Source organism: Garra rufa, chromosome 1 (assembly GCF_049309525.1).
Source record: "Garra rufa chromosome 1, GarRuf1.0, whole genome shotgun sequence".
NCBI classification, from domain to species: domain Eukaryota; kingdom Metazoa; phylum Chordata; class Actinopteri; order Cypriniformes; family Cyprinidae; genus Garra; species Garra rufa.
In genome coordinates, this window is record NC_133361.1 from 35088900 (window position 1) to 35103730 (window position 14831).

The following is a 14831-nucleotide window of genomic DNA, read 5'->3' on the forward strand; positions in this document are numbered from 1 at the left end:
CTGTGTTAAATTGATAAAAGGTGATAGCAAAGACTTATATTGTTAGAAAAGATTTCTATTTTGAATAAATGTTGTTCTTTTCAACTTTTTATTCGTCAAAGAATCCTGAAAAAAAGCATCACATGTTCCAAAAACATATTAAGCAGCACAACTGTTTTCAACATTGATAATAGAAGTAATAAATCAGAATATTAGAATGACTTCTGATCCCAGAAATAAATTATCTTTTAAAATTATATTAAAATATATTTTTTACAAATAAATAACTTTGATGAGCATAAGAGAAAAAAAAAACATTACAAATCGTACTAATCCCAAACCTTGTGTCAAAAAATGTCTTCATGCAATATGATCTTTACATAATATCCTAATGATTTTTGACATAAAAGAAAAAAATCGATCATTTTGAACCAAACAATGGCTATTGCTACAAACATACCCATGCTACTTAATACTGGTTTTGTGGTCCAGGATCACATATGTAACATTATTGTAAAATTCTGCCATATGTATGGTAAGTAAAAACTATGAATTACTATACAATTGACTGTGAGAAAGAGTAAAAGAACTTTCCCAGAAGTCCTGGTGTGACACATCGCGTATTTTATATAAAGTTAGTCATAGTTCTCATTTTGCGGCATCAGTAATGTACATCAGGGTGTTTTGTTATATTTTCTAAACATTAAATGAACAAAAAGCCACATTTTGTTGACATTCCAGTTGAAAAAAAGTTTGTTCATGAAACAGCTGGTCTTTAATTATGAATCATTATAAATAATTACAGTTTGGCATTACACCAAAAATCTAACACCAGCATATGGGTGAAAAAGTTAAAAGTATATTCACATTCAACTCGTCTGTTGCACAAACCATCCACAACGTGCTTGCAGTGCTCTCAAAAGCTAGATGTCTGAGATGATGATTGATGTTTGGCAGTGTGGCGGGCTACGGTTCGAGGGATGTCCGGATTCTTTAGTGCATTCCTCAGGCCGGGCTTCCCCTTCCCCATCTCAGAGCTCATATTAAAGAGAGGAAGACAGAACGAGAAAAGAGCTCTGGACTGCAGCAGGAGCCCAGTAAAGGTCAACCTGTATGACCTGGAAACCCTTTGATGTGGCTCAATGTGGCTAACCAAACGGAAACATAGCAATTGGTCATAATGGCAGTCAGCCGACTGTTTGGTGTTTCATCGTTCATAATTGCGAACTAATGATGAGTTAAGTCATGTAATTTGTATGGTAATTGTCAAACAACTGTACAAATACCTAGTATGCTCTGAGTCATAAGGTTACTTACTGGATTCTAAAAGTCTCCCTTGGTAAAAAAAAAAAAAAAACCCATGGGCTTTGCAGATACAAAGCGGAATGGCAAAAAACTGACCACACTTCCTATTCGCTACACGATACTGAGTAATGTTCTGAAACCATACACACACAAACACCTAGCACCTAAATTGGGACTTCCCATCGACCTTTATTGTTTTTAAATTAAGCTAAACAAGCATCAATATTACGGTTTACGCTTAGGGTTATGTATTTGATCAAACCTGTAGGTATTAAACTAGACGTGCACTGTTTGAAGATTTCATGTAAGTGGACTTACAATTTTCCCCTGGAATCAACACAGTAAAAATGCACTAGTACTGCACAGCTCTAGGAACCACACAGCAGAACAACCTAGATACTCACAACATTCTAGCAACCGTAGTGCAATGGACTAACAACAACTCAGGACATGCAAGCCAACTGCACAGGAGCATGCTAAAAACACCCAGAAAACTCTAACCACACTGAATCATGGTAAAAACAATGTCATAGCACAAAATTCAGTTTTTGTTTCATTTTTACATGATCTTTCAGTGCAATTACAGACTAATGTATGTCCCTGGTGACACACTGCAACTCAAAAGATCAGTAAGATTTTAATAGTTTTTAAAGGTTTCCTATGCTCATCAAGGCTGCATTTATTTTATCAAAAATACAGAAAAAACGTAATTTATTCCTGTGATACAAAGCTGAATTTTTAGCATTAATACTCCAGTCTTCAGTGTCACATGATCCTTCAGAAATCATTCTAATATGCTAATTTATTATCAATATTGAAAACAGCCGTGCTGTTTAATATTTAGTTGGAACCTGTTTTTTTCCGGATTCTTTAACAAATGAAAAGTTGAAAAGTACTGCGTGTATTTAAAATAGAAATCTTTTGTAACAATGTAAACTACCATCTAAACGTTTGGGATCAGTACATTTTTATTCTTTCTTTTTTTAAGGAAAATAAAACTTTTATTCACCAAGGGTGCATTGAATTGATAAAAAGTGATAGCAAAGACTTTTATTGTTAGAAAATATTTATATTTGGAATAAATGCTGTTCTTTTTCACCTTTTATTCATCAAGAATCCTGAAAAAAAAAAAAAAGAATCAAAGGTTCCAAAAAAAATAAGCAGCACAACAATGATAATAACAGTAATTAATCAGCATATTAGAAGAGTTGTTTTATTAGTAATGGCTGATAAAAAAAAATCAGCTTTGCATCACAAGAATAAATTATACTTTAAAATATATTAATATAAAAAAAAACATTATTTTAAACTATAATAATATTTCTTAATATTATTTTTTTCGGTAAGTAAATGCAGCCTTGATGAGCATAAAACATTAAAAATCTTACTGATCCCAAACTTTTGAGCGGGAGTGTACATTATGTTGGACTTTAACAATCACAGTCAACTGCAAAACTCTGTTATCTGGGTAACTCAAATGAATGTCAAAATAAGAAAGAAATGTTGCTACTTCCATTTCTTTGGAACTTTGGCATTTTTTAAAGAGACAGTTCTCACAAAAATGAAAATTCTGTCACTAATTACTTTCCTCCATGTCTTTCCTAACCTGTAAGACCTTCATTCGTCTTCAGAACACAAATTAAGATATTTTTGAGCTTTCTGACCCTGCATAAACAGCAACTGACATGTTCAAGACCCAGAAAGATAGAGCATAGTTAAAATAGTCCATGTGACATCAGTGGTTCAACCGTAATTTTGAAGCTATGAGAATACTTTTTGTGTGCAAAGACAACTACAATAACGACTTTATTCAACAATTTCTTCTCTTCAGTGTCAGTCGACACACGTTCACGAGAGTACCATGACGAAAAAAAGAGGAAAAACTGTTAAACAGTTTTTTGTACATTATTTTTGTTTTCTTTTAGCACAAAAAGTATTCTCATAGCTTCATAACATTACGGTTGAACCACTGATGTAACATGGACTATTTTTAATGATGTCTTTACTACCTTTCTGTCTATGCAGGGTCAGAAAGTGCTTGGATTTCATTAAAATATATTTAATTTGTGTTCAAAGATCAACAAAGGTATTACCGGTTTGAAATGACATAAGGATGAGTAATTAATGACAGAATCTTTTTTGGGTTGAACTATCCCTTTAACATATTATATATTTTTGGATTTTAATTTTGCAATTTGGCTAACAGTTTTGGTTACTAGGTCATAAACACACACACACACACACACACACACACACACACACACACACACACACACACACACACACACACACACACACACACACACGTTTACATGTTTTATGGGGACATTCCATAGGCATAATGGTTTTTATACTGTACAAGCCGTATTTTCTATCGCCCTAACCCTACCCTACACCTAAACCTAGCCCTCACAGGAGATTGTGCAAACTTTTACTTCATCAAAAAAACTCATTGTGCATGATTTATAAGCCTGCTTCCTCATGGGGACCTGAGAAATGTCCCCACAAGGTCAAAATCTACTGGTATTACTATCCTTGTGGGGACATTTGATCCCCACAACGTGATGAATACCAGACCACACACACACACACACACACACACACACACACACACACACACCTCTATGAACAAGTGCACTTAGTAACAGCACCTCTTCTGTAGTACTTGGCAGTGAATTCAAACACACAAACACTCAGCACTTCCTGGCACTTGACTGCTGCATGCAGATCATAACATTCAAAATAAGGCCTGTTCTTAGAACTGACAAAGACATAGAGAGCTTTTGTGCTCAATCTGTCTACATGCAATACCAACCCAGTTCTGCCCCACCCAGCCCCTCTGGGCCAACTCTGTCCCGCAGCCAACTCTTAGACCCTTCACACCCAGTGGACGGTAAATACACACTGTCCTTTCCTGTGAACAGATTTGTGGTCAGCTTTAGTTTCCTCTCTGTGCTACCTGACATGCATGTACACGAGCCTGAATATTAAAGGAATAGTTCACCCTAAAGTGATCCTCATGTCAAACCTGTATGGCTTTTCATTCTTCATTCTCCAAAATATCTTTGTGTTCCACAGATGAAAGTCAGTCATACAGGATTGGAACGGCATGGGGCTGAGTAAATGATGACAGAATTTTCATTTTTGGGTAAACTAAGCCTTTAATGGCATACGAGAGGAAGGGACGAAGAGAAACAAACGTCAAGACATAGAGAGAAACATTTCCTGCTTTGAAATGCGTTGCCTCTGTCAACACTATTAAACTAAAACACACAGTGCAAAGCCTCGAATACCTTCTGGGAGGTGATGGCTAAAAAAAAAAAACATGTACAAAACTGTCTTGAAAAATTAGTTGGCTCCTACCGTTTTGCCAGCAATTTTCCTGTGAATGGTCCTGTACTCAATAAAAGCAGTGTTTCGCCATACAGGCAGCGTGCATGCCGCAATTTGCAATAAATACTGTTTATGAGTGGATTCAAGTTAAAGTTGATTTCCAGGAAAATTACAAGGAGCCTCATTTACACAACCATGTATTTCTACCCACTGAGATGACCATCTGACCCCTGTCAACCGCCCACCCACTGGCAGGCCAGGGTTGCGGTGCCACGCTCGGCTCACTGCGGGTTCCTGTTAATGACTGGTATGCATTTGCTCTGATTCTGCCCTTTGGTCCAGTGACTGGGTGAGGTTTATCAGAATCGATCCCGGCTGTAAACTGACTCAGTCTGACTCCCCCTCATCAGCTGAAACTCTAGCCCCTCCTCACCTTGACCTCTTTCACAGACACGCACCTCTATGTGTGTGTGTGTGCGTGTGCATCTAAGTCTGTGCCGCTCTGTGGCATCATGTTTCAGGGCTCTGGCACGGCCTCGTAGGAATGTTCCGTGCCGGCCTGGGGGCTCCTGAGGGTCATGAGGCTAAAGAGTCAGGAAGACTGTTCTTTTCTTACACAAACACTTTCAAAGAAACAACAAACATTTCATTTGTGTGAGAAGAAAATCTTAGTTTATTTTATTTTATTTACATTAGTACCAGGTATTAATACTTGTATGGCTTGAAGAGTTACTCCACCCCAAAATATTTTTTTTTTCATTAATCACTTACCCCCATGTCGTTCCAAACCCGTAAAAGCTTTGTTCGTCTTCGGAACACAATTTAAGATATTTTGTATTAAAACTGGGAGCTTTTTTGACTTTTTGACTGCCAAGTAAATAACACTGTCAAGGCCCAGAAAAGTATGAAAGACGCTGACAAAATAGTCTATCTGCCATCAGTGGTTCAACCATAATTTTACGAAGCTACGAGAATACTTTTTGCACACACAAAAAAAAAATATATATAAAAAATAACGACTTTATTCAACAATTTGTCACCTCCACGTCACTGTAGCACCATTTTGGAGAGTATCCCCTGGACGTATATGCATACACTGTTCTCTGTCAGCCACAACACACGGATACGTTTTCTACATTTATTTACACTTAGATTAAAAGGAAAACAGCATATCTGCGTGACGCAGCTGACAAAGAACAGCGTACACCGTTTGCGTCCAGGGGATACTCTTCAAAATACTAGTGCTATGGTGACGTGGAGGAGACAAATTGTTGAATAAAGTCGTTATTTTTGTTTTCTTTGCGTATAAAAAGTATTCTCGTAGCTTCGTAAAATTATGGTTGAACCACTGATGGCAGATGGACTATTTTGACAATGTCTTTCATACTTTTCTGGGCCTTGACAGTGCTATTTACTTGGCGGTCAATTGGACAGTCAAAAAGCTTCCGGTTTTCAAAATATCTTAAATTGTATTCCGAATACGAACAAAGCTTTTGGAAGGGTTTGGAACGACATGGGGGTAAGTGATTAATGACAAAAAAAATTCATTTTGGGGTGGAGTAACCCTTTAATATAACAAAACAAACAAAATGATGTCTCTTACTGAAATATGTAGTAGAAAACTCCACATATTTTGGACTATGGGGTCACCATTATTTCGATGGTTGTTCTTCGGAAAATACTGATACAATGCCAAGGCTTTTGGTTGTAATTTTCAGTCGAAGGGCAACAAGAGAAGCAATGTAAGTATTCACCACTTTCCTTGCGATAAGAAGATGAGAAAAGAATTGGAAGATACCTGTGGACCAATAAAACTTCTTAAAGACCCGCGTCTTTGTTCTCTCCACTTTAGCCCTGATGCTTTTGAGGTTTTTAGTAGACCACAGCTACTGAAAGAGCTTACAAACGGCAGAGAAAGAAACGCTAGATGCCATCCTGGCAGGATGTAAACATGCCGACGCTTGTAATGAAACCGCAGCTACTGAAGGAGTTTCTCAGTGCAGATTTCACTCGATATCCAGGTGCATTTATCCTCCTTGTGAGGAAAAAAATCAATGGTACGACATTTGCTTTAAGCCTACGCTTATATTCATCGCCACCTGAAAGCTCAGTAGCTGTGGACATCGTATTAGTATTTTATTCTTTTTGAGTTGTATTGTGTGTAAAATGCATTGTTACAGTTTAATGTGTCAAACACACATTTCTTTTTTTTTTTTGCCATATGACAGAGATCTGATATTCTATTGGTCGTAACATACAACACAAAGTACCTCACGTGAGAAATACTTAACGTAACATGTAAATACTAAAGAACTAAATGTAAATCAAGCAAGCTAGTATGCATAGGCCACAAAGTGTTGCAGATATAACACAGTAGTGGACCAGAAAGAATATTATGGATTTTTTTCCTAAAAACTTCTTGCACAAAATAAATTCAAGCACTTTAAAGGAAGTGTATCTATGTATGTTTATTTTTGAAAACTTTCTAGGGCCTTAAAATTTATTTTCAGATTCACAAACTTTCAAGGACCCATGGGAACCCTGTTAAAAGATCATTTAATGCTGCAAAATGGATCAATAAATTCTGTTTGAATGTAAGAATGATTGCCGTCAGATAAATATTGAAATATTATTGCATTCTAAGGTGAATGTGCCATGTGAACCACTATCCAGGTCAGTGGTAAGACGCTTCCCAACTAGCAAGCCACAATTTACAACTAGAGCTGCTAAGTTTAGTACATACGCACGCACATTCACAATCATGGCGTAGGGAGCAGGGAAGTAGTACGTCCACTTGGCATTGGGAGATGGACTGGCTGAGCTCCCTGCCAGAGGAAGAGTGGAGTTAAAAGAGCAGAGGTGAGAAAGAAGGTAAAAGTTACAGTCGAAAGGGGTGTGTATTATGAGACTCGCTTAATGTTTAACCAGGGTGGAGAGGCACCATAAATGTTGGACAGGCTCAGCAGAAGAGACTTAGAGGTGTCAATAAAGCTCTCTCTCGCTCACTCTTCACCTTTGATTTCCTCCGAGTGGCCTACGCTTTTCATTCATTTGCTAATGTGGTGTACGTGCATTTCTTCATATCTAGGGCTTTATTCAAAAAGAACAAATCAGAGTTTAAATTCAGATGGATTTCTGGAAAAGACACATCCAAACTGTTCCAACACAAACCATTTTCCAAGACATATCAAGAGTTCACAGTGCTCAAAGTTACTCACATATTATCTAATAAAGCTTGATTGGGGGGTTTGAATTGGTTAGGAAGGCTGGGAAAGGTATAGCGTGTGAGCGGAACCTCTGGATGAGGAGCAGGATGATTCATACGGGCAGGAGATGCTGTGATGGGTTCGTTCCGTGGCTCACTTCCGTTCCTGTGTCCCAAGAGATGGGGTTGAGTAAGTGGGCGGAAATGCCGCTGCTCTGCCAACCACGGGTCTCTGGAGCAGATGTTCGTCTGTGTGCTTTTTGTTTTTTTCCCTATGCATCTACCCTGAGGGGACTTTTAGGGACAGGCAGGATTAGCCAAACAAAACAAACTTCATTTACATTTTTTACTTTTTTCCGAGTGTCCCTTAAAGACCACCACATCAACTTCTTTTATTGAATTTCAAGGTATCTTGCAATCCCGTTTTATGTTTATGTAACAGTTTGTCTGAGTAACTGTGTGTTGCTGGGAAACTAAGTCTAAAAAGTGAAAACATAAGGGGAAAAAAAAACAAATGTAGCGTTATGGAAAAACGGTTTATTTTGCCCATATCGCTCCAACGAAAACAACAACAAAACATTAAACCTCAATTTAAACCTGCATAGCGCAAGAATTTGGCTCACCGTAGAGGGTGTGGGGGAAATACCATCTCAAAGCTCTGTGGTTCGACCGTTATACATTAACAGCACTGCGTCTGTGCCAGAAATGCCTGCCAGTTTGTGTTTCTTTCCCAGGATGCCCTGCTCCTCACCCCAACAGCTGCAGTGGGCGGGTGTCCTGGTGTCATAACATCTTCAAGGCACAGCGTGAATGTCAAAAACAAAAAGAAAGAAAGTTCTGTGTCTCCTAAGAAACACGGAAGGGATGTTCGGCACTCCAAAATAGGAAAGAGGGGGAAGAGCAAGAGCGTGCAGGACAAACAGAAGCGCTCTTTCAGCTTGCCCGCTGTCTGTTTGGCCAGCTTGATTGGGGACCGCTGCTGACGTCAGAGTCGCACACATGGAGGAGCAGATCCCTGAACCAGCACTGCACCGCTGCATGCTTGCTATTATGATGGCCTTAAAGGGAAAGTGTCACTTTTGTGTTGTCCAAACTTTCATGATGTTCTTTCTACTGTGAAACCCCCCCAAAAATATTTTGAACAATGTTTTTGCAGCTCATTGAGTGTTGAAACATCTTTTTGGTTCCACAGAAGATCGAAAGTTATTCAGGTTTGAAACTACATGAGGGTGATTAAATGATGAGTGAATTTTCATTTTTGGGTGAACCAAAATATCAGCTTTATATACTTAATGATGAAATGAGGGGTTTGTTTCAGCATATATATAGTACAGATGTATATGTGAGTTGAAAGTGGATCTGTCGAGATGATACATTCAGCTGCGGTCTCCTGCGGCACGAAAAAAAGGACCGTTAACAGTCGCTGCAGAGAGGAAGTATCCAAACACTCACGTCTGTGGGGTCTGACCACCTGCTTGAGTGTGTGGCCTACAGAGGGCTGGGTGCAATGGAGGAGGTCTTTGTGTGAACACGTCAATGGATGTTTCCGGAGCGGCCTTTCCTAGATTTCAGCCAAACCAGGCCTCTCTGTACCCTCCGTGTCTTCCAAGCGTGCATTTCCTCTTCGCCAATAATAGTTGACAGTGAAAGCCCAACTTCAATAAGTATCTGGTTTTAAGTGTGACTAGGGGAAAAGCTTGCTAGTGCTTCATCAAAACAGAGCAAAAATTAAAAAGCAAAATGGGTAAAGTAATGAAACTAAGCCATGCTTATTTAGCCAGCAGAATTCCAAGCTTGAAAATCAAGTTTAAGCCCTTAGCTATGCGTTATAAAATGGTAGACATGGTCACATTAGCAAAATTTCAGTTAAATTCTGTAAAAATTCTGTCATTAATTACTCACTATCATGTAGTTCTAAACCCGTAAGACCTTAGTTCATGTTCAGAACACAAATTAAGATATTTTTGATTAAATAAGAGATTTCTGAGCCTGCATGGACTGCAACGCAACTACCACATTGTGGTACTCTCGTGAACGTGTGTCGAAAAAAATGACACAGAAAAAAAGACATTTTTCTTTGTGCACAAAAAGTATTCTCGTAGCTTCATAATATTACGAATAACCACTGATGTCAAGACTATTTTAACAATGTCCTTACTACCTTTCTGGGCCTTGAACATGGTAGTTATGTTGCTGTCTATGCAGGGTCAGAAAGCTCTCGGATTTCATCAAAAATATCTTAATTTGTGTTCTTACGGGTTTGGAACAACATAAGAGGGTTAATGACAGAATTTTCATTTTTGGGTAAACTATCCCTTTAAGGTCGACTGTCATTAGTATAGTGGGGTAAGCACCACTCACACAGAAGTCACTTTCAACGCAGGTAGGTTTCTGTTGGTCAATGAGGTGAATTCGCATGACCAACTTCAACCAGATGCGAAATCTAAACAGGGATTTTTTTTTCCCTTACACAAAATTCCCAGTGTGGATTTGTAATAATATTCCTGGACTTTGGCACAGGGAAAGTTGCTGAACAATGATAAATGTGACTGCATCTTAAGCCAATCATTAGCAAATCCAAAATGATCATGGCCTGGTAGACAATTTTGGACTCAAACTAGTTTAAGAAGGTCAGGCTGGTTTTTGGAGGCACAAGGCGGCTGGTCAACCAGCAAATGTCTACGTTGAACAAATTTAATCACCAGTATGGTCCAGTTAGAAACCAGCTACCATGTTACAAAACACAGTTACCAGATTAAGCTTAAATGATCAGTTCACTCCCGATTTAAAATGTCCTAATAATTTACTTACCCCATGTCATTCAAGATGTTCTTGTCTTTCCTTTTTCAGTCAAAAAGAAATTAAGGTTTTTGAGGAAAATATTTCAGAATTTTTCTCCATATATTGGACTTCAATGGGGATCAGTGGGCTAAAGGTCCAAACTGCAGTTTCAATGCAGTTTCTTGCACTAGTTCTGCGGTGCGCATTGTGGTTAAAAAGATTGTTTCACTAGATAAGATCCCAATTCCTCGGCTGGGATCGTGTCGAGCCCTTTGAAGCTGCAATAAAACTGCAAGTTAGACCTTCAACACGTTGGCCACCATTGAAGTCTACTATATGCAGAAAATTCCTGGAATGTTTTCCTCAAAAACTTTAATGTCTTTTCAACTGTAGAAAGAAAGACATAAACATCATGGATGAAATAAATGTGAGCATTCTGAATTCTGACGTGAACTAATTCTTTCAAAAATAAGCTTTGATAGTTCAAACCACCAAAGAGCAGAGTGCTATTTATAAACAACAGAAAAATAGATGCCATCCACCAAGACCTGAGCTGCAACCAATAAGTTTCTCCTAGGAAGGACAACTGAAGGTTGTTGCTTGGACTATTGATCCTGCTTGGCATGAAGAGGAAGCCTGGCTTTGCAGATGCACTCTAGATATCAATATCTTTTATCAATAATCAATAATGGCACCGTGGCAACAGTGAAAACGGCAAGAGTCAACTGTGGTGGTGCAACAGCAAGAAAAAATGATAAATCATAATAGAAGTTTAGGCTCTGTAAGCCCTAAAACAATGACTCAGCAAACGGTCACTCATATTACAATAGCCATTCATATAGTTAGAGCTGATTATCAAGTCTTCAAAGCTGCTTCATTACAGTATATGTGATACCCAAAGATGTGGCAAGCACTCGGTTGACTATGTAACATTATCTAATGGTTACATCACATACTGGAGACTGGCAGCGTTCAGTGGATCAAGTTCAAATTTAATCATGCAATCAAATTCAAACGGAGCTTGTCTGAAACTCTCTGTGTTAGACATCGCCCATTCACATGTCTAAATTTGTCTGTGCTTTTAGACTATCCCATCTTTCTTCCTGGTCATGTCTTTTCTTGCCAATTGGCTCCGAGGACTCTTAAAAAAAATAGGTGCATGATGACCCTGGGGAGGAGGGGGATGCAGTGACCTATTAACCTCCTATATTCTACCCCCATTACCCTAACACACACACATACAGAAATCCTTCACAGAACCATAAATGGGTTAATGGCATAAGACTTCAGCAAGGAAATACAGGGATTATTGATTTCAGGACGATTAGTCCATAGAGGATGGATGGAGTGGGGATAAAGGGAGTAGGGAGAGATAAAAGGTCAGTCCATAAGAGATTGGCGCAAAAGGTCCCTCAGGCTGTTTCTTATTGATTGGCCCAGTGCATTTGTGTGTAACACGGTTTCACAATATGCGACTGATTAGAAAACCAGTGGGTGTCTCATAAATCACGTGTGCGTATATGTACTGACACGCCAATATGTCTTTATACCTGCCTATCAGAGAACTGATATGAACTGTAGACAGAAGTAAGTCAGCATTACATGTGGGTGTTGGGTCATAATGGGGTGAGGAATACTTTCAGTTGTAGGTGATTAGCCATCCCATGGAGTACACAGGGTCTACTAAGTGTGAGACGGAAATATTTCTGCTTAAATGCTCAAAACTGCCTTTGTGTGAGTGTGAGAAAGGCTCGCTGGCTGTTGAAAAACTAATTTAGTGTACAAGAGGGGATCAATACCAGAGATTTTACTGACAGAGGAGCCATTATTAAATATTTGATCATGCGGATGTGTTCAGTTGCACAGAGGCGTAAAATAGGCGGGGAACCTGAGTGCTGGCTCAGCTGAATGTCCTTCACTGTTCATTACATTTCACAGGAACCCTTCATCTCTGTTCTTCACTATGACATTCACACATGGGCTAATCATGAAACACCTCAACAATAAGCTCTTGTGTGTCACAACAGTTGCCTTACAGACAAAGCAGCAGCATATTTTGTCATTCATTTCACTCTAATAGGGTCGCTAGAATTCAAAAGCCCTCAAAACCACATACAAAGTGAACATGTGTATGAATGTCTCACAAATTATAACTTGGATGCAATGGTATCATAGCATGCAAACTTTGTGCGAGTGCGCCCTTCTCTTTGATTCTCAAAATATGACCAGAAAAACTAGTTTTGCTAGAATGACCTCAGCGTTCTTATCACACTCCATTTCCACCACTTGAAACATGAGCAATCAATACATTTGCACGTCACTGCTTCAAACATATGTCTGTATATGTCTTTATTATAATGTGTGAATGTTAAAATGGGACCCTTGACCATAAAACCAGTCATAAGTAGCACGGTATATTTGTAGCAATAGCCAACAATACATTGTATGGGGCAAAATAATACATTTTTCTTTGATGCCAAAAATCATTAGGATATTAAATAAAGATCATGTCCCATTAAGATATTCTGTCTGTAAATATCTTAATCTTTGATTAATAATATGCATTGCTAAGAGCTTCATTTGGACAACTCTAAAGGTGATTTTATCACTAATTTCCATATTTTCAAATAGTTGTATGTCGGCCAAATATTCTCCTATCCTAACAAACCATACACCAATGGATCAAAGCTTATTTATTCAGCTTTCAGATGATGTATAAACCTCAATTTAACAAAATTGACCCTTATGACTGGTTTTGTGGTCCAGGGTCACAAATGTGATTATGGTAATGTTCATAGTATGTAATCAAATAGTCTTTTCAATTTCACTAGTAACAACTGTTTATTTAAATATTGGTATTCATTAGATACTAGTGCTTATACCAATAGTGACTAATAGCTATTCAATAAACCACTAGCACTTGTTCTTTACATGAACACTCATTTCGTTACTACAAGTAATTAGTTTTAGTAGTACTGAGTAAACATACAAGAATAATTAATCATATATGACAAACAAAACAACAATTGGGTGAGACAAATGTAACTAGTGACACTTGGGAAAGATACTAGTGTTTAGACAAATAAGTACACGTATCTAGTAAATAAGTACGGGACTAGTTACTAGTAAAGACCCAACAAAAAGTACTAGTAATGAATGAAATGCTACTACTAAACCGGAACAGGTATATATGCAACAACTAGCAATACATGCTAGTTGAAAGTGAATAGCTGAGATCTGAGGCACATCCCCATACAATTTAAATGGCAATTTTACTTCAAAACAATGAAAGTTTCTTGTTATGTTTAGGATTTAGACTAGTGGAATAGTAAGTAATGTTATATAAAAAAATAAAACAAGTATACAAAAATATTTATACTTTTCAAAAGTGACAGATATTAGTTTAAACTACAGTATTAGGTAGTAGGTAGTCAGCTTACTAGGTTTTGCTACACAGCTTTAGTTTTGTCTACATACCCGTCCCGTGTGTGTGTGCTCGTCCTGATTGCGTAACTCGAAAGACTCTTCCTCCTCTTTCTCCCCATGATCCCGAGCCAGCAAACTGAAGCCTTGTCTGCAGCACACAAGCCAGCAAAGTCCTTGCAAAGGCATTCAAATCACAACGTGTCGTCCAGTTTCTATCCGTAAATGTCCAGTGATGTTCACCGTCCTGTCGTGCTATAGTGCAGATGGGACAGATGGAGAACGTCTAGTCGCATGAAACGGGCTGATCCGAGAGAATAAACTCCTTGATTTCGGTTGGGACAACTGACAAATATCGCGTTTTATCACGCGGGATATATCCAAATATACCTGTCCGACTTCAGAGAAAGGCTGATAAAATACTTTTGATCCCACGGGTACTTTTAAAAGGAGAGTTGATAAAACAACGCTTCTTATCGGCTTCTGTCGCGTCTCTGATTCTGCGGGACATGAGCATGCAGACTCTCTGAGAAGCGTGAGTGAAGGGGCGGGGCGAATCACCCCATGCGTCAGGATTCGCAAGGTGATTGGTTCATCACGCACACGCCCAAAACACGCCCCGCCCACTGTCTGGCAAGCGGCACATGTGAAGTAGGCATTTCAGGAAATGGAAGCAAATCGGTGGTGGGATCAGAAATGTTTGACTTACAAGGTAAAACAACAACAAATGTCAAATCCCAGTTCTTAAACGTCAAATTTAGAGCGTAAACAAGAAAATTACACTTTTTAAATGAACCTGCCTGCA

General features: G+C 38.5%; 1 protein-coding gene across 1 annotated transcript in view; it reads right to left on the reverse strand.

The window, feature by feature from the left end:
- Positions 1 to 14499, reverse strand: part of plekhh3 (pleckstrin homology, MyTH4 and FERM domain containing H3) — a 54485-nt gene extending 39986 nt beyond the window's left edge. The window contains exon 1 of the mRNA XM_073839249.1: positions 14081 to 14499. Coding sequence (XP_073695350.1) covers positions 14081 to 14215 — 135 coding nt within the window. The 5' untranslated portion in view covers positions 14216 to 14499. The remainder of the gene's footprint in view (positions 1 to 14080) is intronic.
- Between the last annotated feature and the right edge of the window lie 332 nt (positions 14500 to 14831).